The 27,402-nt window shown below is 58.0% G+C and overlaps 2 protein-coding genes across 5 annotated transcripts; both read right to left on the minus strand.

Annotated features, from left to right (window-relative positions):
* Positions 1 to 112: 112 nt before the first annotated feature.
* MTMR11 (myotubularin related protein 11) lies at positions 113 to 4,962 on the minus strand. The gene is given in 16 exon segments (XM_042024783.1): positions 113 to 415; positions 981 to 1,082; positions 1,084 to 1,242; positions 1,535 to 1,726; positions 1,927 to 2,097; positions 2,190 to 2,365; positions 2,455 to 2,525; positions 2,734 to 2,797; positions 2,889 to 3,010; positions 3,089 to 3,177; positions 3,257 to 3,344; positions 3,438 to 3,691; positions 3,794 to 3,936; positions 4,054 to 4,126; positions 4,619 to 4,734; positions 4,815 to 4,962. Coding segments are annotated over 16 exon segments (1,965 nt in total). The 5' UTR covers positions 4,864 to 4,962; the 3' UTR covers positions 113 to 319.
* Positions 4,963 to 6,475: 1,513 nt separating this feature from the next.
* Positions 6,476 to 25,520, minus strand: OTUD7B (OTU deubiquitinase 7B). Of its 4 annotated transcripts, none has more exons than XM_042024415.1 (12): positions 25,433 to 25,520; positions 19,256 to 19,379; positions 18,951 to 19,121; positions 18,576 to 18,794; positions 14,881 to 14,982; positions 14,351 to 14,478; positions 13,838 to 13,950; positions 13,119 to 13,246; positions 12,350 to 12,499; positions 11,807 to 11,921; positions 11,046 to 11,130; positions 6,476 to 10,451 (listed from the first exon to the last, which is right to left on the minus strand). In XM_042024415.1, the coding sequence occupies exons 2-12, from the start codon at positions 19,326 to 19,328 to the stop codon at positions 9,162 to 9,164; spliced, it is 2,574 nt and encodes an 857-aa protein (XP_041880349.1). In that variant the 5' UTR covers positions 19,329 to 19,379; positions 25,433 to 25,520; the 3' UTR covers positions 6,476 to 9,161. The 4 variants fall into 4 exon arrangements, with proteins under 4 accessions (XP_041880349.1, XP_041880502.1, XP_041880592.1 ...); XM_042024568.1 differs by having other exon boundaries at positions 25,437 to 25,502; XM_042024658.1 differs by lacking the exon at positions 25,433 to 25,520 and adding an exon at positions 20,301 to 25,200.
* Between the last annotated feature and the right edge of the window lie 1,882 nt (positions 25,521 to 27,402).

Below are 27,402 nucleotides of genomic sequence, written 5' to 3' on the forward strand. Positions count from 1 at the left end.
CATCCCATCCCATCCCATCCCAGTCCCATCCCACCCCATCCCATCCCCACTGCCATCCCCATTCTAGTCCCATCCCAGCTCCTCCAATCCCCATCCCTGAGCTCCTCGAGCCTCATGGAGGCAGCATAAATTTAATGGAAAGCCGTGACCACGCAGTGTCCGTGCAGCATCGGGGACACCTCGGGACCCGCCGCTCTGCCCTTCCTGGCACCCCCGGGCACCCAGAGAAGAGCCAGGAGCAGCTGGAGGCACTGGGCTCTTCCAGAGTGATCCTGGCAGTGTCCCAAAGCTGGGGTGGGGCCAGGTGCCCTCTGGGGTCTCAGTGGGGTCTCCGCATGTTCCAGGTGCGGAGCCGCTCCTGGAGCAGCTCCAGCTCCTCAGCCAGCCCGGCCAGGGATGGGGCCAAGCGCCCGCGCTGCCAAGAGACCATGTCCGGCATGGGATGGGGACATGGGGTGGGGACACAGGACACGGGACACGAGGATGGGACAGACACGGGGCACGGATAGGACAGGAACCCAGGGACAAGAGCACGGACAGGGTGGAGTGTTCATTGTTGGACAGGGACACAAGGATGGTTACACAGGACAGAATGTCCAGCACAAGACAGGGACACACAGGGACAGGGTGGGATGGATGGACATGGGGTCCATCCATCTGTCCATCCATCCGTCCATCCATCCGTCCATCCATCCATCCATCCGTCCATCCATCCATCCATCCATCCATCCCTCCCTCCCTCCATCCATCCATCCATCCCTCCATCCATCCCTCCATCCATCCGTCTGTCCATCCATCCCTCCATCCATCCATCTCCCCTGCTGGACACACAGAGAGGGTTACTTGGATGGACACAAACTGAGCCCAGCCTCACCCCCCACCCCAGGCAGCAGGACAGGCTGGGACCCCCCAAACCGGGACCCCCCAAACCAGGACCCCCCAGTCCCCAGTCTTTCCCCGTGCCTCAGTTTCCCCAGTACCTGTTCCTGGGGCAGCCCCCTGAGGTAGCAGCGGTGCCAGAGCCGGATGCAGGGCCCGGCGGTGCAGGGCAGGAGCAGCCCCGGGGAGCGGCAGCAGCCCCCCCAAGAGCCCCCCCTGCATCCCCCGGCTCTCTGGGGGGAACACCCGGTGTGGGGGGTGCAAGGGGGGGCGGCTCCACCAGGGCAGGGGGTGGGGGCACAACGAGCCCTTAGCCAGCATCAGCACCAGCCCGGCTCCCCGACACGGGCAGGGGTCTCCAGGCTGGGAAAGGGGGAAAACAGGGATTAGGAAAAATGGAGGGAAATCCAGAAGGGCTGAGGGATGAGAGGGAGTAGGGATTAGGGGGAAACAAAAAGGGGAGAAATCCGTTGTGAAGGGAAAACAGGGGAGGAAAAGTGGGGTGAAAAAATAGGCGTTAGGAATAAGAGGGGCTGAAAGAGGAAATGGGGGGAAACAACAGGGATTAAAGAAAAACGGGAGGGAAAAGCCAGCCAGGAGGACAAAGGGGAGGCAAAAGAAGGGTGCGGCCCCCCCCCAGCCCAGGCACACTCACCCTGCCTGGGGCCGGGGGCTCAGCGGGGGCCGGGGGTCCCACGGGGTTCTGGAACTGCTCCTGCTGCTGGCGGGTGTAGCGCCGCCCCCAGGCCCAGACTGGGGGGAAGGTGCAGGTGGGGGGGCCTCCTCTGTGCCCCCCAGGGTCCTGCCAGCCCCCCACGGGCCGGTAGGTCTGGCTGGGGGGCCGGGGCTGCAGGGAAAGAGTTGGGAAGTCAGTCCCCCATTTGGGATGGGGAAACTGAGGCACAGAGGGGAAAAGAAGGGGTAAAATGGGAGATCTGGGGGTGCCCATCCCCAGTTTGGAATTGGGGTGGAGAAACTGAGGCAGAGTAAGGAGAAGGGGTGAAATGGGAAGGTTTGGGGATGCAGCAATGTGCCCCTGCCCCTCACCATGCTGCCATGGTCCCGCTGGCGCTGGCAGCTGAAGCGGAAGGTGCTGAAGTAGGGGCTGAAGCTGCTGTCGTGGAGCGCCAGGAGAAAAGCCTCAGTGAAGCCAAAATCTGCTGGGAATTGCCGCAGGAGCTGCCACGTGCAGTCCAGGAAGAGCAGGAACACGGGGGCCTGGGGGGATATGGGATGGGGTGGCCTCACCTCCTCCCAAGCAGGGTCCCAACTCCTGTCACCCTGGTGGGATGGGAATAGGGGAGTCTCACCTCCTCTCTCGGGGTGTCCCGGCAGAGCAGCCCCAGCCGGTGTGGGAAGGGGTGTCCGGCTGCCACCCACTCCCGCTGCACCAGGCTCTGGAAGCCAGGCAGGGAGCGGGCGTGGGGGTCCCCCAGGAGCTGCACCAGAGAGGCCAGGAGGCAGTTCAGGTCCCGGTCCGAGGGTTCTGGGGGGGGCAAGGTGGTGAGAGGGGTTCCCTTTCCAGCCCCCTCCATCCCTCCCATCTCTCTCCATCCCCCATCTCGATGCCCCCACCTTGCAGGACCACAGAGCAGCACTTCCCTGCCAACAGCGACACCACCTCCACAGCTTTTCTCAGGCAGGTGCTGGGGGGCAAAAGCAGGGGTTCAGTGCATCCCAAAATGCCACAGTCGCCCATTCGGGCGGCTCACGCACCCACCACAATGCCCCCCTCACCCCACAGCGCCAGGTGGGCTGGGGGGACATCCCACTGTTGGATTTAGGGTGAATTTCCCCCCTACACCCCAAAATACCTCCCTACACCCCAAAGAGCCCCCCTTGTCTCCTGCTCACCGGACGTGGTCCAGCCAGCGTGTTCCCTCCAGGGCCGAGAGCCACTTCTCCTCTGCTGCCGCACCTGGATCCCATGGGATGGGTTTTCAGTGGGGGGGAAGGCCCAGCCCCCCCGGGGGCTTGGGGGTCCCCAGGGTCTGCCTGGTTCCACTTACCAGGCAGGCAGAGTGCCCGCAGCCTCAGGTGGGCGAGCTGGATGTCGGCGAGCGTGGGCAGCTCGGCCATGTCGGCCAACACACAGGGCCCACGGCCCCCCAGCAGCAGCGCCTCCAGGCACCTGGGGGGCACAGGAAGCCCCAGGTGGGGCCAGGCTGGGGGAACACCCTCAGCACCCCCGGGACCCCCTGGGACCCACCTCATGTCCTCACTGCCTGGCTCTGAGTTTGGGTGAAAGCCGGCGGCTCTCAGCAGGTCCCCCCCCCCCGGGTGGTGCCAGCACAGGCGCTGCAAGAGAAACGGGGTGATGCCCCCACATCCCCCTCCCAGTGCCCCCCACCCCACCAGGGCCTGCCCAGGCACTCACAGGCACCCGTCGCTCCTGAAAGTGGGCAAAGGTTTGCTTGAGGTCGTGGTCCAGAAGCCCGCTGGGCACCCACAGGTACTGGGGGAGGCTGTGGGAAGGGGGGGCACAGAGTGGGGTCCCCCAAATCACACGTGCCATTTCCAGTGGCTCAGGCAGTGTTGGGGGGCTGGTGGGGCTGTACCTGGGTGCCATGTCGAAGCGCTCGTTGACGGCACTCACCCTCCAGCCCGCAGCGCCGAGACGCTGCAGCTCCTTCTCCCAGTCCTGTGGGCTCTCGAAGAACAGTGTGGCAGATGAGCCTTCTTCCTCATCCTCCTCCTCCTCCTCCACCTCTTCTGGGGGGGCCCCACCAGGGCAGGACCAGCCATCGTGTCCCTCGGCAGCGTCCCCCAGCCACACAGCCGCCTCCCGTGCCCGTGCGATGGCATTGGCCAACTGCAGGGGCAGCCAGGGTGGGGTGTGAGCCCCCCAGGCTTCCCCAGAACCGCGGGGTACCCCAGAGTGAGGGTACAACACTTCTGCATCTCCCTGGCTTACCCGGAATGCCTGAGGAGCCAACCCGTTCTCAGGGAAGTAGAAGCGGAGCAGGCGGAAATCCCGACAGAAGACGACGAGTTCCTCGGGGATGAACTTGAGGGTGGAGGCGGCCGTCAGCACCTTGGGCTTGGAGAAGCTGCTGGCTGGGGTCAGGGGGATGAGACTGTCAGGGCCAGCTGAGACCTGCCCAACTCATCACATGGGGCTGAGACCCGAGACCTGCCCAGCTCATCCCTCGTGCGCCCAGATATCCCCATTACCTGCCACCAGTTTGCGGATGCAGGGCAGGGCCACCTCGTCCTCAGAGTGGAGGAGGCCACGGGAGCCAGGGGCCTGTGGGAGAGCGGGCAGAGCTGGAGTGTCCCCCCAGTCCCAGGAAGGGTGGTGGGGATGGATCTGGACCCAGCTGTCCCATGTCCCTTGAGCCTTGTGCCTTGTCCCCCACTATGTCCCGCAGTGAGGAGTTCCCGGGGTGAACACGGCGGGTTCTGCAATCAACGAGCCGGGATGGGCTGGGATGAAGCTGGGATGGGGCCGGGATGTGGCTGAGTGGGGTTGGGATATCACTGGCTGGGGGTGTAGATGCAATTAGGATGGGGGTCAGGATGGGGTCGGGATGGAGCTGGGATGGGAGTCAGGAATGCGGTGGGATGGGGCTGAGCCGAGTGTCGGGGTACAGTGGGATGGGCTCGGGATGGGATCGGGATGCGGTGGGATGGGGTCGCGCCGGGGCAGGGGTCCCCCCGGGCAGGCGACGCGGGGCCCGCTGTCCCGTTCCGGGTCCCGCTCCCGGTATTCCCAGCGTTCCCCGTGTTCCCGTCGCACCTGGCCGGGCAGGAAGGCGAGGCGGCGGTTGGTGCAGAGCAGCGTTCCCGGGACGGAGCCGCCGCCGCTCCCGCAGCGCTGCCGGGCGCCCGCCGCCTCCTCCAGCACCCGCTCCCCTGCGGGGACCGGCACTGGGTCCGGGGCTCCGAGCGCCCCGAGCCCCCCCAAGACCCCCGGCCCCCGGCCCCGGCCCTACCTGGGAGCTCGGGGAAGGTCGGGCGGCGGCCGCCCGGGGCCCCGCTCATGGCGCAGGGACTTTGGCCGGGCGGGCCCGGAGCGCCGGGGCCGGAGCGGCCCGGGAGAGAGCCCCGAGCGCCCGGCCCGGCTCGGGCATCCCGCCCTCCACTCCGGCATCCCGCCCTCCCCTGGCATCCCTGCCCCGGCATCCCGCCCCTCGGGGCCCGGGATTCCACGCATCCCGACCCCTCGGATCCCGGCATTCCGCCCCCCGCCATCCCAGTGCCCGGTACCGGCGGTGGGAAAGAGGGGGGAGCCCGGGGGCGGGAGCTCCGCAGGCGGATGGGGGCACCCCCTCCCAGGCACCCCAGAAGTTCAGCGTCGGGGCGGGGGTACAGAGCCGGGGACCCCATCAGGGACGGGCGGTTCTGGGGTCCCCACAGCCCCGGCACCCCGCAAGCGCTGCCCAGTGCCGGGGTACCCCCAAAGCCCGTCAGCAGCGTCACGGGAGGGGGGGCCCAGGGCCTCTCCCGGGCGTACGGCAGGAGAAGCCGCTCGGTGACTCACGGCCGAAGCACGGAGCCTTCTCCTCCCAGCCCAACACCGGCTCCCAAAAGCCAAGCCGGCCCCGCTCCCGCCGGCCCCCGACCCCGCATCGGGCAGCAGGTGGATGGTGGCCCTGGGGCTACCCCCCTCCTTCTCAGTGCCACGAGACCTCCGGGCACCCCAAAACCCAAAGCCCGAGGCAGCCGAGGTAGCAGTGCCGGCATGTGCCGGGATAAATCCTGACACAACCCAGGCACATGGAAAACTCACCAGAACTCCACCTCCAACTCTGATTTTCGATGCATTTCCCCCCAGATTTTTGGGGCAGCCCCAGCTTTGAGGGGCTGCAACTCATGCACCCCAATTTTCCTCCTGCAGGAGAATCACCTGGCAGAGGTTCCTGGGGGCTTGGATAGGCTTTTGGCTCCAGCACCTGGCAGATGAGAGGAATTTCCTGGAGGCTTTGAGCCTGGAGCTGCTCCAAGCCAGGACGGGGTCAGTCTGGGCCATGGCAGGAGGAAAGATCCTGGAAGAAAATCATCCGGCACAGACATGGCGCTGGGCACGGACTGTCACTCACAATGCCGGCAGGAAGGAAAAACACCGGGAGCTGGGAGAGAAAATCCCAGTGACAGAAATCCCACGGGAAACTGCTCGTGGGGTCCCACCTTCCGTGATCCATCTCCAACCACCCCCAAACCTCTTTTTCCTCTGTCATTTAAAGCTTCAGCATCCATATGGGCCGTGCTGGATTTTATCCCTAATTTTGTCCTGAGACTCAGGTACCAAAGGGAGCATCCCTCTGGGGTGGCCTTGGGATGCAGCTCGGGAAAAGGCCCCAAGACCAGCGAGGATGGACAGAAAACAGGGAGGGAAGGGTGGCTGAGGATGTTCTTTTTTAAAGGAAAGACAAGAATTAGTACCAAAATGGAATCACACAATAAATGGAATAGACAGAAGGAAAGTTTACCCACTCTCCAGGAGAGAAGGCACTGTTCTCCTCAGGGGAGAAAAAAAACCCCAAAATAACCCCAAAATCCCAATAACTGGATGGAGAAGGGGATGAGGAACAGTCCTAGGAGGGAATTGGGGACCCCCAGAGCCCTCGGGGCGAGGGGATGAAGGAGCCTCAGGTGCATCAGCTGAAGGTTTTTATTGTCAATGAGTCCGTGGTGCCACAACGAGGCCACAGGTACAGCCCGAGCGCAACGCTTCAGTCCTGTTCACCTGGAGGCCAAATATCACCAATCAATCCGGAATTAATTTTTTTAAAAAAGGGGTTTTTTGTGAATAAACCACTGCAGAATTAATTCAGGTCACTCGGCGTTGCGTTAGTGAGACCCAAATCTGCCCCGGCCTCCCCCGCCGAGGGGCCAGGGAATGGCGAAGGTGAATCTCATTTAATAAAATCAAATCAAATCAAATCTCATTAACGGGTTTTACACACACTGAAAGACAAAGTTTTCCTCCACCAGGATCCGATGGCAGCAATTTGAATTCCAACCACACCAGTAAGTGCACTTAGTTTGACCTTGGGGTCACACCACAGCCTCCCCGTCCCCATCCCCATGGAAAAATCCCTCCTGGGGTCAGGTTTGGTGCTCCTCCTCCAGTTTTGGAGTTTTCCCTCCAGGATTGGTGCTTTTCCTACAGGTTTTCTGCCTTCTTCCCTCTCTCCTCCCACAACCCACCAAACCAGCGAGCAGGTCTGCGGACTTCCCATCCCCACCCAAGTCCAGCATCCACTGGGATGGAGCTAACCAAACCAGAGAGAAATTCCCCCAAAACCCGAGGAACAAGTGGTGAAGCACCACCTCCCGCCTTTCCTCCCGTGCCATGGGGCATCCCTGCTCCCGGTGCTTCGGGCACAGCTGAAGGATATTCCCAACCTCAAAATAAAGCTGCTGCTCCGATTTTGGGAAAAATAAACATCAGAAACTGAAATTTAAACCAAGTGCCCACAAATAGTGAAGGGTTTGGGTTGGGTTTTAATCATTTCAGCTTAAAATTTGGGGTGAATTTCAAGCGGAGGCAGAGCCTGTGCCGCTTAGCCAGCGCTGCATGTCCCTGCCCCAGGGTTAGAGTTCACTGGAATTCCTGCAGTTTGAGGGAGAAATGTGGAATTTGTTCCAAGCTAAGAGGAGCCAGCTGGAGTGGGTGCCACACCCTCCCCTTCCCACAGCTTCAGCCATTCTTGGGGATTTTATAAAACCAGGGAAAACAACTTACACTGGAGTCAAACCATCCCTGGGGTGTTTGAAATTTGGAAGTGAAAATCTGTGGACAAGGAGCATTGCTGGCTGGACTCAAAAGTGTTGGGATCCCACTAGGAAAGGCCTTATTTTGGGGCATTTAGGTGTAGGAAGGCCTTAATTTGGGGCAGGGGCTTAGGTCTAAGTTAATGTTTTTAGGGCCAAGTGTAAGGTGTCGGGTGATCCCCCGAGCTCAGCACACTTCCAGCTCCTCTGCCCAGGCCCTCATCCCTTCTGCTGGAAATGGCTGTGGGCAGGAAGGGGTTGCATAGTTTGGTGCCTTCTGGAAAATCAACCCCAAAATAAAACCAAGGGAATGTTGTAAAGTTCTGGCCGAAGGAAATAACTCCTGTTTTATTTCCGTGTGATAGGAAATGCTGCACCTCACTCCGTGCAGGATCGGGCCTGGTTTGGGAGCTGCACTTACCAAAAAAACCCAAGAAATTCTGTGCAAACATCGCAGTGCTAAAGTGAATCCCACCCTGGGAGCCAGGGGGCCGGGATGGGGTCAGGAATGGCGCGGGACATTAGTCATGGGAGGATTTTACCTTATTGTTCTGCTTTTTAGCCCTGTTATCAAAAATATGGATTAATTCCGCAGCCTAAAGGTCAGTTGGTGGCTCAGCACAACGGAGCCGAGTTAATCAGGATCAGAGGTAGTACAGAGTAGCTGTGCTCAAGTAGGAGTTACATGGGGCTGTGACCCCCCGGCTCCACCCCAGGACTGGGGGTGCTCTGGGGCCCCTTTCCAGTGGGTATTCATGGGGGATTTGCCCCACGCCGCTGGGAATTCCTGGCAGGAGACGCTGACCCAGGATCTCACCTCGGCTCTCCCGTGGGCTGGGGGCTCCGCACAGGAAGAGAAACCTCCGATCCCTCGAGCGCTGGGAGGCCCCCCCTGGCTCCCCCTGCCTCAGAAAGAGTTTAAAAACAACATTTTTAAAACCAGAGTTGAGCTTGTCGGTCAGGGAGGGGGGGACAGAGCCCTGAGCCCATCCTGGTGCTCGGAGCCATCTGGGACTGGGCGGGGGGAGTCCAACCCACCCCCACCTCACCAATGTCCAACTCCAGCGTGGTGTCGCTCAGTACCAGCAAGAAGAAATACAGAATAAAACCAGTGTTAAAAAACTCCATTAAAAGGTTTGTGACGCTCAAAATGGGGCGTTTTTGCTCCGTCCCAGGTAGTCAGGGAAGCGGGAAGGACCTGGTGGGAGCTGCTCCCCCTGCCCGCTCCCAAAGCTTTGGTCTGGTTTATTGAGTTTTTGAGGAATTCTCCCCTCTCACCCTGTGCTCCGACCCGAGCAGCCCCCACTGTCCCCAGGCACCCCCGGGAATCCTCCTCCTCCCTTGCAGGGGCTCTGGGAAAGCAGGGCCTGGTTTTCCCCCCTCTCTCCCTCCTGCACCCCCTCAATCCCACCAGCCCCATGCCATTCCCAGCCCATCCAGCCTAACGCCTGCTCCCACCTCCTGCAGAGCGGGAGGGGAGCATGGGTGGGTGTAAAACCAAAATGGATCTCTGTTATTGCATTCCCCATGTTCCATGGGTCCGGATCCGCGCAGGGGGAGCATCAGAACCTGTGCACCAGCGCCTCCCGCTCCCTGCGCCGCAGCTCTTCCTTGTAACAGCAGGAGCAGAAATTCCCAGTCTCTGGGTGTCCATAAAAGCTGCAGTTGGGCTGTTTGCACTTGGTCTGCTGGATGTTGTAGAGGGCTTGGCTTCTCCTTTTATCCGCTGTTCCTCCCTTGTCCTGATCGAGGAATTCCCGGCAGCCGTTGCTGTGCGGGGGGAGGCAGCCGGAGCCCTCGCACTCTGAAGGGAAGGGAGGCTGGATGTCCATGTCCGTGGGGGAGAACCGGCCCAGGTGGGCAGGGCCAGGGGGGCAGAGGCCGAGCCGGCCCTGGTGGTGCCGGGGCAGGGTGGCGTAGGGGGGGAGGCTCCCACAGGGCCCCCCCGCCAGCTGCCGCCGGCCCTCGGGGCAGCCGGGTGGGTGCAGCCCCTCAGCACTGCCCATGGAGGGCCTGGGGAAGGTGAAAACGCCGGAATAGCTGGCGGGAAAAGCGGCAATTTTAGCACCCACGGCCGGTTCCAGGGGCTGTGGGGGGTAGGTGGGAGGTGGCTGGGAGAACACGGGGCTCGGCATCGCCTCCTCGCTCCGCTGGGCACCCGCCTCCCCTTCTGGCCTCTTGGCCGGGGCAGCGCTGCCCAGCGCCTTCTTCTCTGCCTCCTTCTGCCTCTGCTCTGCCAGGAAACGCTCCTCGGCATCCAGGAGGTACCTCTGGATCATCTCCTCCTGGAACTGGTGCCGGGTGTTGGTCTTGAGGTGGCCGGCAAAGATGAACTTGCGCTCGCCCTGCATGGCCGCACGCAGGATGTTCAGGCTCAGCCGCACGTCGCTGCTGTACTTGCAGGGATCCGATGGCTTCTCCGGGGCTGCTTTACCTGGACATGGTTTCTCTGCAGGAGCTAAGTCTCCTGGGGAACATTCCTCTTTGCTGCCTTTCCGTGCCTTCAGTGATCCTTTCTTCTTCTTCTCCAGGGTGTCTCCCTGCCCATTGCTCACACCACCCTTCACGGCTTTGCTGTGCATCAAGCCCCCCATGTTCTTTTTTAGTTTGCTGCCCAGAGTCTTCCCAAAGCTTCCCAGCTTGTTGGCCACTGAGTCTGCCCGTTTTTTATCCTTTTCCTTCTCCTTTTCCCGCTCTTTCTTTGGCTTCTCCCTGTCCTTGCCCGCCCTGGTGCCCCCGTTGCTGGCAGAGCTGCTGCACACCGACTCCTTGTCTGACTCGCCTGACTCCGCTGCCGAGCGAGCGTCATCACCCGCGGAGGCCGTGGGGGATTCTGGCTGAGCCAGAGGTGCCTGGGGAGGAAGAAAAGACAAATATCAAAGTCTAGAAACTCCTCAAGTAAAGACTTTCAGGTGGAAGATGAAGCAAAGGAGGTGGCATTGCTTGGAACACTGAGGGGATGGCATCCAGAGGCACTCAGAAAGATGCATCCCCAGTGCATCCTGCACATCCCTAAATGTCCCCGTGGCACCTTTCCAAACTGAGATATCCCAGGATTTTATGATCCTATTTTGTGATTCTATAATAGCTCCACTTGCTCGAGGTTTCAGGGGTAAAGCCAGGGAAGAGGGGGTGAGACTTGTCCCAGTCTCGAGGTGGACATAAACCAACAGCTCCCGTTTGTTTAGAGCATGGGGCGTCCCTCAGGGGCATTGGGCCTCCAGGTCGTGTGAAGATTGAAAATGGGCATGGAAAGCTCTAGGGAAAAGGTGCCCACCCGCAAAACTGAGTCACTTCCCTGCTCTCTGAGCAGAATCAGCCACAATTCCTGCAGGCTCAGAACCCCATATGAGGCAGAGCCCCCAGGTGAGGCCCTACACCAGCTTCCCTTTAGAAAGGAGGGTTAAATAATTCATAAGTAAAGAAGATCCCCCTGGTCCCTTTACCTGCATGTCACAAGGCAACGTGATCCATCGGACATTCATGTAGCTGTGCAGCAGGTGCAGTTTGGCCTCCAGCGACAGCGTCACACTGGGGCAAAACCACGAGTTAGAGCCATTGCAATTTCCCACCTGGAAATATCTCCCCCCACGTTTACATTATTCCCTGTGTTACGTGTTTAAAGGGGTGTTTTCCTACAGCAGATCCAACAGCACAAAAAGGGACAATGATGCAGCTTTCCAACTTTTCAATGAAAACCCAAAGGGAGAAATCAGATTCCTGTGTCGGAATCAAAACGCTTCTGCCTCAGCCACAGGACCTGCTGGGACCAAACCATGGTGAGACCTGCCCAAAGCTTCACCCAAACCAGGCATGGTCTGGTGGCCGCCACCCTTCCCACTCCAGGGCCCACAACACAGGGATTCGGTGGCGCATGGAAAAACAGACTTTTTTTTGTGCTACTATGACAGAAGATCGTCCACTGCTGCTGGTGTCCGAGCTACACCTAGCCCAGACCTCCAGGATCTGGAGCATCATCTACTTACTGTGTGGGAACGAAGCTCATGAGATGTCACAGCCCCACCCAAAACATACCAACATGAAGGAAAAGTTGCTCCATCCCCCATGAACAGTGTCATTTTCTGGGCACAGTTTTCACCCAGCACAAGAAATTCCAGCTGGGGTCAGGACTGACCCCTTCATCTGTGACCTCTCTGCTCTGCGGATGACCCAGACCCCCAGCAGAGCCTCACCCTGGATCACCAACCTGGCCAGCTTGACATTGTCACCGTCGTCCTTCCCCCACTGCCACTCCTTCCCGGGATCCACAGCGAAGTGCACGGGGAGCAGCTTGTGCTCAGAGTCCGTCAGGGGGATCACAGCTGCCCCGGGACAGAAATGTCATGTTTACAGCCCAAAAGGACAAATACTCCACACTCGGAGCCAACTCTGAGCACCCACCAGGAATATCATCACCTCTGATTGGAATGGCCTCATGGCACATCCCAGTGACTGCCAGTGCTTGGGATCATGGAATCGTCAGAGCGCCATGGAATGCCTCACGAGCCTCACAGGGAAGAATTTCTTCACAATATCCCATCTAACCCTGCCCTGTGTCGGTGGGAAGCCATTCCCCCTTGTCTTGTCTCTCTCCAGCTCTTGGAGCCCCTTCAGGAAGGGCTCCAAGGTCAGGACACTGTTGGGTTTCTGGGTTGCCAGTGCACATTGACGGGTCCTGGCCAGCTTCTCCCCCCCAGCACTCCCAAGTCCTCCTCCTCAGTGCTTTGTTCAGCTGAATCTCATCACTCACCTTGATCCTTTGTGTTTTCCTTCTGCTCCATGGAGACCAGGGCAGAAAAATGGGCTTGGTCATAAGCCAGAACCAACGGAGACCGGTGGCATTTGTTGGCTGGAACTTCCAGGGGCAGATAGATCCCTCCAAAGGGAATTGGGGCAAATGCTGGGAAGAAACGAGGGTGGTTAGTTCTGATCACAGGTTCAAGAGTTCAGAGTTGTTTGTGCTGCAGTTGCTCCAGAATGAGCCGTTTGCCTCAGTCGAGGGCTCACCTGCAATTTTCTGTCATCTCAAGGGACATTAAACAAAACCACAACCCAAAATAGATGTTTATTTTACATCGGGAGGATGTAAAATGTAGAATGAACTGGTATTTTCTATAAAAAGCCCTCCTCTTCACACCCCCACAAGACGAACTTTGCCCACAGAACGATGGAAATTGATTAACCTTCTCTGACAGGAAATTGAAGCTGATGGTGGAAAATCTGCCACCCAGGGAACGGAATTTCCCATCTCTAGATGGGGGGGGGAGGGGAGGGGCAAAAGAGGCAGAAAGAAAAAAAACCCTCGTGTGGATGCTCTTAAAGCAGCAGAAGTCGAGTTGGGAGCCAAGCCTGGTGCTGGCCCCTCCTTGGGTTCGCCTGCAGCAGCTCAATTCTCCCTCCTGTGCTGTTCCCAATTCCAAGAACAGGGGGTTGGGGGCAAAGGGCCCCCGGGAAAACATGGGGTAGAAAGGAAAGGTGGGCAGGTCAGAGAGACTTTGGAAAGAGAGGGCAGGTCTCACCTTCGCCGCCCGAGTCCCGCAGCATCGTGTCTGCCACCACCACGATGGGTCTCTTCAGCACGTGGGCCAGGACAAAGACGTGGAACTCCTCCAGGCTCTCGTACACCGGCTCCTCTGAGCTCTCCACCCTTGGGGAAAGGAGAAGTTCAATGCCATCCCTTGGATATTCAACCATTTGCTTTGTGACACCAGGAGGAGGTTTCACAGGCAGCCACGTACAGGTGGGTGGACAGCACTAAGGCTGATCTCAGCACTAATTTGAGGGTTTAGGTGTGGATCCCCAAAATGTCCTGCTCCAAGACAAGGGTTTGTGCCCAGGGAACACCCAGATGCTGCCTGGCATTGCTGGGAGTCCCTTATCTAAGGAGCTGGACAGCTGTGGCAGGGAAGTGTCCTTGAAACAGAAGTGAGATGGCAGAAACTCTCAGCTCTGGGTTATTCTCTCATTTTGGAGCCAGCAACACAAGGAAACACAAGGGAAGCATTTATTCCCTGCTCAGTCCATGTGCTACCCCACAGAAGAGGCTGTGCAGCACCAAAATCCTTTCCTGGGATGCTTTATGTGCCTTGTGTTTCCTCAGGATCCTTTGTCCTTCCCCTGAAACCCCAAGGAGACAGACCAACACAGAGCCCCTGCCCTGCCCTGGAGCACCATGAGAGCTGTGCCCTGAGGGAAGGCATTCCCTGTTCTACACCTGGATGTGTTCTCTGCTCCGTACCCGCCGCAGCCGCCGCCATTGGTGCTGTAGTGCACACGGGGCTCGCTGGACGCCAACTTGATCAGCTCGTTCCACTCCTTCTGCCACTCCTCCTCCGTGTAAACCAGGCCAGACTGAAAAACAGCAAAGAGAACCCAAAATCCTCCAAGTGAACCTCTTCCAGTTGCTCCAGCACAGGTTTATACCCACAGCACAACTTTTCTCTATGGATTTACGCAAAAGTACTCAACATACTCTGTACCACCTCCTTGAAAGTGCTTCCCAATATTCATCCAAACTTCCCCCTTTAGTTTAAACCCATTCCCCTCGTCCTATCACTTGTCCCAAGCCCCTTCCAGTTTGCTGCAGTTCTGACTGCAGGACACCCCTTACCTCAGCACAGTCCAGTGGCACAGCAGGGAGCTGCCCAGAATTCCAGACCCAAAAGGAAGCACCTCCCAAACCCACGGGATGTTTTCCCAGGACATTCCCCTCGGCAAAGAGGGCCCAAACCAACATTCAGTTGGCTCCCACCTCCTTGTTCTGCTGCGTCTGCTGCCAGCGCCATCTCCGCCTCAGCGCTTCCCGCTCCACTCCCTTGTCCATCAGGGTGTAGAGGGACTTTCGGAGCATGAGATCCCGGTCGTGGAAGCCCCACATACCTGCAGTGAGAAGGAACGGAGTGGAAGGTCAGGAGGGGCTGGTGTCACTCCCTGACCCACTGAGGTCCCTGCACAGACGCACCAGAGGAGGGAAGGGGCTGCTCCATTATCCCACATTTCCTTCAAGAATCCAGGGAAGCTTGCCAGATGGACGGGGAGAGGGATTTCAGAAGCATACAAGCTGCTGGCAGCCCCTTCCCTTGGAGCCGTCCCACTCTCACAGAGCCCGAGCACTGCGACTGCTCTTGCACACCAACACTGCCTCAGCCGCACGCTGCTCCGGGAGGAGCAGCAGCACCCTGCTTTCCCACCAGAATGGACGGATCCTGCTCCCAAAGGGGGATCGTGGGCTCTTGCTCAGGGACTGGTTGGCTGTTTCCCGGGGATTAAGCCAAGCCTTACCCAGGGAGGCAGCGTGGAGCAGGCAATTCCCGTCGCCAGTGGTGGCCAGGGGCAGCAGCCGCTGGCAGCTCGGATCCACCGTCACCCACCAGTTCAGGCGCCCTGGGGAAATTTGGGAGAGCGTGAAACCACGGCATAGCACGGGACTGGGGGGGCACTGTGGGGCTCAGCCCTTCCGAAACCACAGCCAAGGATAAAACCAGCTGAACAAGCGGGGGAGCACCTGGACAGGTGGGAAGGTACAGACCCATCCCAGGACTGGGGGAAGAGTAAGGACAGTGACAAAGCAACAGAAAGAGGAGGCTGGAGCTGCAAAACTCCCCAAGGATGCCAGGAAAAGGCCGGGCTGAATTTGGGGTCACACAAACCAGAATTACACACAAATAGGAGCAAGGGCTTCCACACAGACCAGTTCTCCTCCATCTGTTTTTCCCCCACTCCCCTTATTTCCCTCCTCAAAGCCCATCAGTCTGAAAATGCCTCCAGGAGCGCCCAGCACAAACAACTTCTCCAGGGAAAACCAGCCTTTTGCTGCTTCTTGGAACCAAATCCCTCCAGTTTCAACTCTCTCATGGCCAGGTTTCCCTGCTCACTGGTTTTTAGGCAGAATATGCCAGGATTTCTGCTGATCCCAGCAGCTTTCCTGCTGCAAACGCAAACCGACGGCACTTTAGACCAGGAGTTTTAGGTCATTGTGGTGATTCAAGTCAAGAGAAGCTAAAAATAGAAGGTAGGAAAAAATGCCCAGTAAGCCCAGTGTGGCTGGAGGTTCAGCCCTTCCCAAAGGAGAAAGCTGAGCTGGATCAGGACTCTGAACCCCCGTCTGTGCCTTGCCCTGCCCTGCCCTCAACACCCCTCCTCTGCCACTGTATTTTCCAGGAGTTTTTGGATCCTGTGCAACAGGCAGGTTTTTGGCTGGATGAGCCTGTTTAGGCTTCCAACAAGTTGTATTTAAATCGCCCCTGCAGGAAACCAGCCCTTTCCCAGTGTTTCCAAAGAGTCTCTCCTTCCTCTGGAGCATGATCCCTGCCAGGGATCCCAGTACACAGGCATAGGATTGCTGGAAATGCTTTGTACAACCTCAGGGAGACCAGCTGGAGAGGAACTAAAGGCAGAAAGCAGGGCTTTAAACATCCCCAAACACTAGAAAACAAAACACCATGAAGCTCAGTGTGCCACAGGCAGGTCGTTCCTGTCCCCAGCGCCGCGACAGGGACCCGCCAGAGCTGGAAGCGTTCCGCACTGAGCCCGGGGACAATGGCTCTGCACGGAGCAGCCGGCTGCTCCCTCAATATGGCTCCTGGCACGGCACAATCGGGAGCTTGGCCAAGTGGCCCAGGGCCAGGGGAGCGAACGTGGCGCCTCACAGGAGCTGTCCCACACATAACGCTGCTAGGGGCAGCGCCGAGAGCTCGGTTCTGTCCATTTTCCCTTGTTCCTGCAGGATTTGATGCTCTTTTCCATGGAGTTTGCATCTCCGGTTGGTGCTTCGGAGGTTGTGCAACCTCTGCCCAAGTCGGATCTGAGGAGACACACCTTGGAGAGGTATTTCTGTGCCCGAGTGTTTGCACTGACTCCAGTTACGCAAGAGAAGTTGTCTCCAAAGGAACCGCCTGCCCAACCCTCCTCCCGACGTTTTGCTCCCGTCGAGGCGGCGGAAAGGCCAAGAGGCTGCCCAGAAGTATTGAAAACAACACATTTCTCTGTGTGTGGCTCTTAAGAGCCAGCCCTGAGAGCTCTGCAGGGAAGTCAACTGGATTCAGGAGCATGAGGGATCTTCCCAGAACGGCCATGGTGGCAACAGATCTTATGCACACAGAGAAAGTCCACTGGCATCCAGCACCATGACCCTATGCTATCCCACAGAACACCTGTTTGTCCCCACAGGGTGTTTGGGGAAATCTCATCGTATCTCCCAGCAGGAGCCACCTGAACAGGTCACGGCAATGGGAAGGAACAGATGAAGGGAGGATTGCCTCATCCAAACCACAAATGGCTTTCCTAAGGCTACTGGGAATCCACTCTCACTGCGTGACACAGGGAATGTCCCAGGGATTGCTCCCTCGGCCCTGTGCTCCTGAGGCCGACGCAAGGGATCCAACATGGACACGGACTTGGACATCCTTTGCCACCCTGTGTGGCAATGAGAAACCAACGGGGGTTTCCCCCTGGCAGAGGTGAAGGACCAGGATCAGGATCTTCAGTTCTTCATTATTTTTTTCCCCAATATCCTCAGGTGAGGCACCATGGACTACTCCTCCCCGTGTGCCGCGAGCAAACTCACTCTGCAGCTTCCCAACTCGGAGCAAGGCCTGATTCCTGATCCACAAGGGTTTGTGTCAAAGGACGTCAAGGCTCCGTTGAGGGCCGAGGTCTCAGCTCCACCAAGACCTTTCCATACCACTCCGAGCACATTCAAAGCATTCCCAGAGGATCTCATTGAAGTTTACAGCCACTTTGAAAGCGCTTACTCTGCCACAATGGTGTAACAGGACCTCTGAATACACAGGGAAGAGGATCTGAACATTTATTGGGCTATAAAATATTTCCTTAATCCCCTAAGGATGGTGTGGACTAAATTCATAATGGGAGTCTCTGTAGATCACAGCACCATGCTCAAAACCCTACTTGGAATCCAGCTTGGAATATTTCATAGCTGCACTACAGCCCTTTGTTACAGACAAAACACTCATTTATAGCAACCCACAGACACTCGAGTCTCCGAAAGGCATTTTCTAAAACTCTGAATTCCTAAATTCCTTCCCATTAATGGCATCTCAGCAGACCTGGAAGTGCCCCCAGCCCACAGATGAAGCACCCGGCAACCCCCAGCCCCGCACTCCATTTGTGTTGGGACACAGGAACCCAAGCCCTGGCTCTGCTGGGATGAGATCTGGGGTTTATCTGCACCAGAGCCAGCAGCTCTGCTGTCACTGCACGGCATCACCGTGTAATGGGATCGCTGGGATCAAGTGCTCATTCCCAAAACATGAGAATATTTCTTACAGCAACTCCTGAGCAGGAGAGGGAGAAGTTGGGCCCTTGGAGTGGCTGTTATCCCTACGGATAATGTGTTCTCTGGTAAGTGCAGCACCACAGAAACAGTGGGGGGGGGGTGTAAACCCTCCTGAGACCCCTCGCAGTGTCCTGCCCCTGCCCATGGGAACCTTCCTGGTGCCAGGGATGAGGTTTTCCCTGCCAGCACGGATGTCCCCGTCATTCCCTGGCTCAACCTCGTTTACAGATCCCCTGGCACTCTTCAGGAACCTGATGGAAAGCAAAGCAGGGGGTTCCTCCCCAGGCACCCAGCAGGCACTGGAGCAGCAGCATCGACCTCCAGGGTCTGTAATCAACGCAGAATTTGTCAGCAGGATGTGTTACACAGGAATTCCCTTTTCCCTGTCTCTCCATGGGACTGGCAGGACGGAGCATTGGGATGATCCAGGGCTGAGACAATGACAGTTTTGGGGTGTTTTCCCTCTCAACTGTGCACAGTGGTAACAACCCTGGGTTATTTACACTCAGTGTCCATGGCTGAAGGGAAGCGGCTCCTACTCAGCCCTTGCACCAGGTCATAAAAACGATGGAATGATTCCCTGTTGGGTACGAATCCATGTGACATCCTGGGGTGTTCCTGTGGGTCACACTCCCCACCTGCCCATGGCACATGCCACCAGCATGGACCCAGCACTCACCGGCCTGCTCCAGTGCTACCAGCATGGACTGCTCGATGAGATCCCGCTCGATGAAGCTGCGGAAATCCTCGGTGTACACGGTGAGGTCGGGCAGCTGGAAGGTGCAGATGGGCATCTCCAGCAGGTGCTCGCTGCTGCTGCCGTTGCTGGAGACATGGGAACGTGCCAGGGACACGATGGTGGAGCTGGCATGGGAGATGCCTCGGGACAGACGCTTCTCTGGGGGAATGAAGGAAGAGCAAACAGCAAAGTGGGGCAGGAGCAGCAAATCCCACAGCAGCCACCACCAGACTGCCGCGGTTCGGGCAGCAAGCAGCCTGATCACTCTGGCACAGGAGAAGAGCTGACAGATCCCACTGGCTCTTGGACACTGACCTTGCACGACATCATCCTGGCGCTGCAGCGGGGGCCTCCCGGGCCGCGCCAGCTCCCGCTCCGGGGGCCGGGCCCCGCGGCCCTCGTTGAAGGAGGGCGGGAGGTTCCCGGCGTGCACCTGCCGGAGCTGCTCGAAGTCGCTCAGCGCCGCGCTCAGGTCCCAGTTCTTGCCTGGATGGGAAGGGAGCAGCGCTGGTCACCCTCACCCAGCACGGAAGCTGAGGCAGTTCCCGAACATCTGTGTTGGAAACTACTCCCCATCAGCCCCCCTGAGCACTTCCCCCATTATTCCCGGTTTTCCATACCTTCAAGGAGGTCTCTGGCCAGCCCCGGCTCTGCCCCTGTTGAGCGAACAAAATCCGACAGGACGATGTCCATAGCCAAGGCCGGGCGGAATCAGCGGCACCAGATTGGCTCCTTGGCATCAATCTGGGAATGACACCAACAGCACACGTGGATCGCCTGTCCCCATCGGGAATGGGCTGAGCGGGACGTAAACCTCCCCCTAAAATTAACTGTGCTCCGGGACTGCCAGTTCATTCCTTGGGAACTGGGAGAACAACACCCACTTTGCTGTAACCAACAATGGGCATTTCCTTGGAAAATTCATGAACTAAACCCAATTCTCATCTCAGAGATGGTGGAGCGTCTCTTTCCAAATCAGTAATAAGGATCCAGGAATAAATTATATAACAAATGAATATTTGGGAGCACAGAGAAAGCAGAAAGTTTCTCTCGTGCATTTACAGGGAGCAAATCCCTGCTGTATCCCACTCCAAGCACCCCAGCTGTGAGCCAGGGAAAGGGGAGCAAGGACAAAATGCTAGAATTAGGAGATGCGTCCTATGGAAAATACATTTTAAAAACCCCCTTTCAGACAAAAAACCAAACCAAACCAAAAAAATCACTGTCCAGACAGAGCTCCTTCCCACTCCAGAGCCCCCTGCCAGGCTCCTTTGACTCCAGAGCTCATTCCCAGAAGGGAACAAAACCACAGACCTATTCTGTAAATCTGGATTTTGTCAGGTTCTGAGCCTGTGGAAGGCGTGTGCTCCTGCCATGCCTTCAAATCCTGATTTTCCGCATTCCTTGGGGCAGAGAGGGAAAGGGAGAGCAGCCTCATCCGTGAGAGTCCGGATCGGCAAAGTGCTCCACAGAATTTGGTGCTTTGCAGTTAAAGGCTGGGCTAAAAATTCCGCCATCAAGGAACAGAAAAGACTGGGAAAATAATTTATCCCGAGCTGAAAATCTGGAAGAAAAGGGGAAAATCTGGGAAGGCTGGCAGAGGGAGGTGCTGGTGTATTGGGCATAAAAGAGCAAATTTCAGGATTGTGTGGAAGATGAACAAACCTGGTTGTTTTCCTGGTGCCCAGGGAAAAAAGTCTCTTTTTCAGGATTATCCCTAAAGATGGGTAAAACCCCCCTGACGCCTTGAAATGTTTTTTTCCAAGATTATCCTTAAAGGTGGGTGAAATTCCCTAACAGCACAACTCCCCACGAGCAACCGTTACATCCAGTCTTTGGCCTGGAATTTCTTGGCTTTGCTGGAGAAACACCATTCCCACTCTCGCAACCGTGTCGTTAGTAACTTCCTGCTCCCAAAAAAACTCCGTATTCCTTCGCTGCCGGAGCAATCCAGGAGCTGCGTCGGAAGTGATGCCAAAGCCCAGCGCATTCCGGGAGCAGGATTTGGCAGGGATTCCTGCTCTTACTCCACCGATTTAGGGAACATCCCTAATTAGGAGCCGCACGTTTGGATCCTCTAATCCCTGGCAAAGGTTGCAGGAACAAGGAGCAGCTCCAGGACGAAACTGGCTGTGATAACGGGTAAAACTTCCTTCAGGTGGGTGTGGAATTCCAATGAAAATGAAAACTCAGCACACGCAGCGGAGGTTTGGGGAGGGAATGAGCAGCACATCCCACCCCCTCGTCCACGGCATTCCGAACTCCCGCGCGCACAAAAACGCCAGGGAAAACACAGATGGAAAACTCCGGGCCTGACGAGGCAGTGATGGATTGCTGGAGATTTATCGAGGAATTGGAGGGAGAAATGTCCCCACCCCAGAGTTACTGATTATTTCCTCTCCATGTGGAAGGGAAGTGCTCTCTCCTCTTCCCTCCTTCCAGAATAGGTCAGAAATATGAGCCCAGGTAGGAAATCCAAGCCCCAGGAGATCCACAACTTCAAATCCATCCCCCAACAATGGAACAGGCACTGAGCACACCCCAAAGCCCCCGGGAGCACACGGAGATGCAGCACAGCTGGATGTAATCCAAAGTGAGCGTTCCTGGCACATTCCAACCCGAAACATGCGGAAAACGCGTATTTAGGACTAAGCCCAGTTGTTCCTGTGATCCCGGCGATCCCAGCAGCTCTTTGCAGAGCACACCAGCAGGTTTCTCAGCAAACGTTTAACAAATATCCCCCCGCACTTCCACAGGGCCTGAGCACAGCAACGTTCCTGACGCAGTGAGGAGCGATCAGCCGTGCTGGAGTCGCACCTTGCTCGGACCAGAAGGAGCTGGAGCTTCACGCAAACAGCATTCCATGGTCACACGCCCCTGGGAACCGAGTGAAAGCCCCATCCCCACGTGCCAACGGATCCACCCAACACTAACACCAACCTTCAGCCTTCCAGGCAGCAGGAATCTGCCCAGTTTGGGAATAGGGCAAAGCTGGGTTTAGTCAATCCCAGCAGCCTGCAAATCCTTCCTAACGGGAATTCAGACCTTTAACATCAAATGTTCATCCAAAATAAGGGGAAAGTCATAAAACCCCCCGGAGCCTCCTCTCTCTTGCTGCCTACAGCCTCTCCCAGGGCAACTCCAATGGTCACATACCAGGTTTGGGAAGGGACTCACCAGGAGCAGGCAGAGCACCTCGGCCCTCCGCAGGCAGGACTGCGCTCCCTGCCCCAACATCATCAGGGAAGTTGGGAAACTGAGGGAGGAATTCAAGAGGACACAAGGTCCAAGAGCTCAGTGTCTCTTGGCTCCATCCTGGGGGGAAATAAACCATCGGGAACACTGAGCTGAAGTATTTCACCAGAACCAACTGTGAAGCAGCAAAACTGGATCCATTCAAAGTTCCAGACTGGAATTTATGGGGCTTTAATTCCCTTATCTTGTTAGATTTCAATTGTGCTGAACATGCTGCAGAAACAGGAAATAAATCTCTTTGCAAGGCTCAAATCCTAACCCAAGGTTGGCCACGACCGGTGGCTCCAGTGTGTTTATAAAGGTACTTCCAGAAATATTTTAGGAGCAGCAAACTCTGACGTCTCTCCCCTGGATCTGCCACGTGATGTTTTGCTGAGGGCAGGAACCAAGCTGGGAGCCAGGACTCCACTCCCAGGGTTCTGCTCCTGGCCCAGCCCCTCCGCCACATCCTGTTCCCACAGGGACATGGGGAACCCCAGGCCTGACCCCCAGAGCCCTCAGGGACCTGCAGGTGAGGCGGGAGGTGCCCAAATCCACAGGAAATTTAATCCTGCCAGACCCGCACGGATGTTTTTGCTCCCAGCATCGGGGAGCTGCAGGAGCACAGCGGCAAACCAGCACACATCAAACTCCTAACCCCAAATCCTCCAAGACCCTGGAATTTGGCAGCACTCAGGGCTAAGCAGGGGGGTCCCAAGGGGAAAGGCCACGCTGGGACCTACAGGTGGGACATGGGAGCAGCTCCAACCTGAACACTTATCGGAGCAACGATGAGAAAAATGAGCTTCTCCATGAGCTCCAAGCAAGCATGTCCTGATGCTGCTGGAGGAGTTTTGTGGCTTCCTCCTGCTCCCCAGAACAGTGGGGGCTGCCTCCATCCCATCCCACATCCCTGTCCTGGCCCGGCAGGTTACCTAATGCCGCCGGAACAGCCGCCGGGATTAACGGCACCCGTCCTGACCTGACACCTGTGCTGGGGTCACTGAGCTCCGTCTAGAAGTGCTGGATGGGACGCAGACTGTGCAGCTCCTGCCTCTTCCAGGATGGGAATCAACCCGACTCATCATCATCATCAACAAAAAACAGTTATTCCTGATAAAACTGATGGTGCAGGACACCCTTGGAGCTCGTCAGCCCCTCAGCCCAAGGGAGGGGTGCTGTGAGTGCAGAAGGAAGTCAGTCCAAGAGGGAGGAACAGGGATGTTTGGGAACAGATGGCACAGGCAGCTGTGGCTGTGCTGGATGCGGCTCCGCGGTTGCACCTCATGCTTGGTACAAGCAGCTCTCCAAGATTTACCATTCTGGGAACCACAGGCTCTGGAACCTCTGGCAGAGTTTTAGCACGATCCAAAAGGACAGCACATGATCCCTGCAAACGAGCTTTCCTAGCAGGGAAAAGGGGCTCCTAAAACCACACTGGTGCTCAGGAGCTGGAGCAGGAGTGAAACGACAGTTACGGAAATCATCCCATTTTTATAAAGCTCCAGCACTTCAGTGAACAGCTTTACCCCTTTTTTTCCAGAGCTCCAACTGCTTCCCAGTGCTCCAGACACAGCTGGGCTCCTCCCAATACCCAGGTCATCCTGAACCTTGGGCCGAAAAACCCACCAGAATGACACCTCCAAGACAGATAAAAGCCAAAAAAGTCTCCAACACAAACACAGCAGCTCCATCAAATCCAGGTTCTGTCCCATCATCATGATCCCTCCTAGTTATCAATTCCTTTCTCTCACAAAATTATAGGATTCTCTAATGAAGCACTGACAACAAACTCAGTTCCCTTGGTGTCTGCACTAAAGAAATTCCCTTTGAGCCAAGTTCTCCTTAAACCAGGCCGTGACTATTTCCAGCCTGACCCTGGTTCTCTAAAAGAGCTGGGCCCGGCACGCGCTGTCCTTGCCCGTATCCCTGGGGATGCTCCAAGTGTCCCCTCTGCAATCGAGGCCACAGCAGCTTCATCACCGATTCCACGCATTTTCTCCCCAGAATATTTCAACCCAGTGCTCCTTCTGCAAGGAAAATCCATTTTCAGTCATTTGCAGGGATGAGTTCAGTGTTACTCAGGACTGTGGGAGCTGATGCACCACTTGAGGGGCCAGAGCATCTCCCAGCACTCCCCCATGGACAGCAGAGCCACATCCCGGCACCGAGTGACACGGATTCACCACAAACACCAGCAGAAAATTAAATAAATTCCAACAGAAAACCGAACCAACCGATACTAAGGCAGCAGGAAGAGCAGAGTCCTGAATTTTAAGTAATTTGGGCACACAGCTCCTCTTCCCATCCCCAACCGTGCTCCATCCTGGTGGGATTTGGATGCTCCTGCCCACACCAGGGGCTGACAAGGGTCTCATACCTGAAACACAGACGGGGGATGCCCGGATCCATCTCCAGGATCTTCCCAGCTTCGTATCCTGATAGCCGCCCCTCCAGACACATCCAACACTGCATCCACAAGTGACCACGCCATTTCCACTCCAGAAGTTTCTTTAGCACAAAACCATCTTTAAGTAGCTTAAACGTCCCATTTCCCCAAAAAAAGACCCAGCAAGACATGTGCCGGGTTAGGAAGATAAAAACCAACGGTGTCAGTGATTCGGTGCAGAGAATCCCGGCTGGAAGTTCGGACTTTCCAGCTCCATGACCTCAGCGGACAAGAGGGCCTTTAGGAACCCGGAGATGCCCGGTCCCGGCTACCGCCTCGGAGCCACCCCGGGTACGCATTTCACAGACGGGAAAGCCGAGGGGCCCCGCAGCATTCCCGGTGCTCTGGGACCCAACCCAGCTCCCGGGAGGCTCCGTCCCGTTACCGCAAGTGACTCCCAAGGCCTCGGAACAGAGTTTCCCTGAAGCTGGGGATCGTCCGGGGCTGGAGCCGGGAGCTGCTCCTCGCCCACAGCGACATCACGGAGACCGGCGAGGCAGCCGCGAATCAGCCAGCCCGTTCCTCACGGATCGGGACGAGCAAACTCCAGGGTTGTTTCTGAGCTCGTGTCTCGCTGCCGACGGACCCGAGCCCGGCCCCGGCGGCCGCTCACGGCTCTGCCCCGCTCGGCGAGGGACCCCGGGAGCGGCCCCAGCCTGGACCGGGCAGCCGTCCGGACATCCCGGCGCTCCCAGGGGAAAACAAGCACCAAGACGACAATTATTTGGCCCCAAATCGCCGGGACCAGGAAAACGCCACTCCCCTGCCCCAGGGGCAGCGGGGGTCGCCCCCTCCTCGGGGAGCCCCGCACCGGGGGTGAAGCCTCCGCCCGGCGGTGGCTCCAGCGGCGGGACAGCGCGGGGGCTCCGCACCGGGAACGGGCGGGGGGCGGCCCCGGACCAACCGCGGCGCGGGGGAGCCCTCCCGGCCCCGGCCCCGCAGCCCCCCGGCTGAAGCGGGACCCGCACCCGGGACCCGCACCCCGAGATCGACCCCGGGACCCGCCCCCGCCGCCCCCTGAGGCCGCGCCATGACCCCGCGGGCGCCGCCGACACCGCCCCAAGGCCCGGCCCCGCCAAAAGTTTCCCGAGGCCCAGCGGAGCCCCGCCGTTACCTACGAGAGGCTCCATGGGCGGCTCGGCGCGGCCCGGCCCGGAGCGGCCCCCGGGCCCTCCCGCCGCCGTCGCCGCCGCCGAGGCCGCTCCCGGGGGGGGGGGGGGGGGGGGGGGGGTGGGGGAGGCGGAACGGAACGCGCCACCCGGAACGCGCCGCCGCCCCCGTTCCCGCCCGGAACGCTTTGGCGGGCGCACGCGGCCGTGCCGGGAGGGGCCAATGGCGGCGCAGGGCCAGGCCCGGCCCCGCCCCTCCGGGGCGCCACCGCGCGTGCGCGGGGGCGGGGGAGCAGCGCGCCCCCTGGCGGCGGGACGGGGCGCTCGTGAGCGGGACCCCCCCGAGACCCCGGAGAGGGATCGAGGGCCCGTGAGGGGCCCGTGAGCCTCTGTGTGCGGCCTGAGACTCCTTGTGTGGAGCCTGGGACCCTGGTGAGGAGTCTGGGACTGTGCTGAGGGGCTTGAAACCCGTCTATGGAGTCGGTAACCCCTTTCATGGGGCCTGAGACCCCCCTTAAGGGGTCCGTAACCCCTCCCAGTGTGGGGCCTGAGACCTTGAGTGGCATCCCCGTCCGTGGAGTCTGTGCCCCCTGTGTGGGGCTGGAACACTGACCCCGGAGGCTGAGGGGTCAGCATCCGCTCCCCTGAGCCTGATTCCCACTGGGAATCACTTTCCATACCAGGGAAAGCTGTCTGCTCCTTGCCCACGGCACGGGAACACCGGCGAGTGGGGCACCAGCTGCAGGGCTGGTGGGATGGCACAGCCCTCGGCCAAGCGCCCCACGTTCCCTGTGCCGAGGGCCTGACGGTCTCCGTGCCAAGGGCCTGGCATTCCCGGTGCTGTGGGTGCCCGCAGAAGGACACAGTGTGTCCCAGCACTGTGCCAGACCCGGGGGCCTGGTGGCCAGAGCAGGGGGCCTGGTGGCCAGAGCAGGGGGCTGGTGATGCCATCAGCTGTGCCGGGGTGTGCCGGGAGGTGCTGGCACAGCTCCCATGGAGCCATTGCTGGTGTATTTGCCCCTGGTCCATCTCCCACTCAGCCTTCCTGGTTTTCTCTTAGGAAAAATACAGGTGGGCCAGGCCCTGGGCTGGAGCGGTGGCCATCGGGGGCCAGGGGCTGGTGGCAAACAGGCCGCGTCATGCGCACAGCTCAGCTGATCCCGACGTTGAATCCATTCTTTGTGTCCTGCCCTTGTTTGTGTCCTGCACAAAGGGATTGTTTGTGTGTCTGGGCAGGGAAATGTCCAGCACAGAGAGGACCGGCCCAGGGCTTGTCCCTGCTGGCTGCACTGTTTGTCCACACAGTGGATCCTGCCCGGTGTCCCTGGTGTCCCTGTGCTCCAGAGTGATCCGTGCCCCTCCCATCCCACCCTGCTCCCACCCTGCTCCCACCCTGCTCCCGCTGGAGCTGTGGCGAGGGGCCGGCACAGTGTTAAATAGCCATTTCTCCTTGGAATCGGGAGTGGAGAATCCGTTGCTTTTGAAATAATCGAGATCAAATTCGATCCCTTAAAATAGCAGTGCCATAATCCTGGACAATCCTATTGCCTCAATTTAGGGACCAATGTCTGTGCTCGTGCTGGGCCAATGGTGACAGGCCCAGGGCAGGTATTGATGAGGTTAAATCAGGGTTATTTACAGATATTATGCTTGAATAAATTCCTAAGGAAGGTTTAAATTAGAAATTACGGCAAATGCAGAGGTCTTTTCCAGCCTCAACAATTCAATGATTCCGACCACTCTCAGGACATGGAACTGCTCTGCTACCCCCCCCCCCCAACCATCAGCCTGTGGGGAAGGAAAAGTGTAAAATTTCTGCAGAATAAAAGTTGTTTAAAATGCTTTACCTGCAAATCAGGGATAAACATCCCACCAAGAAGCCTCAGAGATTTGGTTTGTGATTCATTTCACTAAAATGGCACAAGAAAGGGTTTGTCTTCCCTAAGGATAAGGACAAAGATGGATTTAAAGAGGA

This window comes from Corvus kubaryi, unplaced genomic scaffold (genome assembly GCF_017639235.1).
Source record: "Corvus kubaryi isolate FWS band 111438036 unplaced genomic scaffold, C.kubaryi_AGA036_p1.0 119, whole genome shotgun sequence".
Lineage (NCBI taxonomy): Eukaryota > Metazoa > Chordata > Aves > Passeriformes > Corvidae > Corvus > Corvus kubaryi.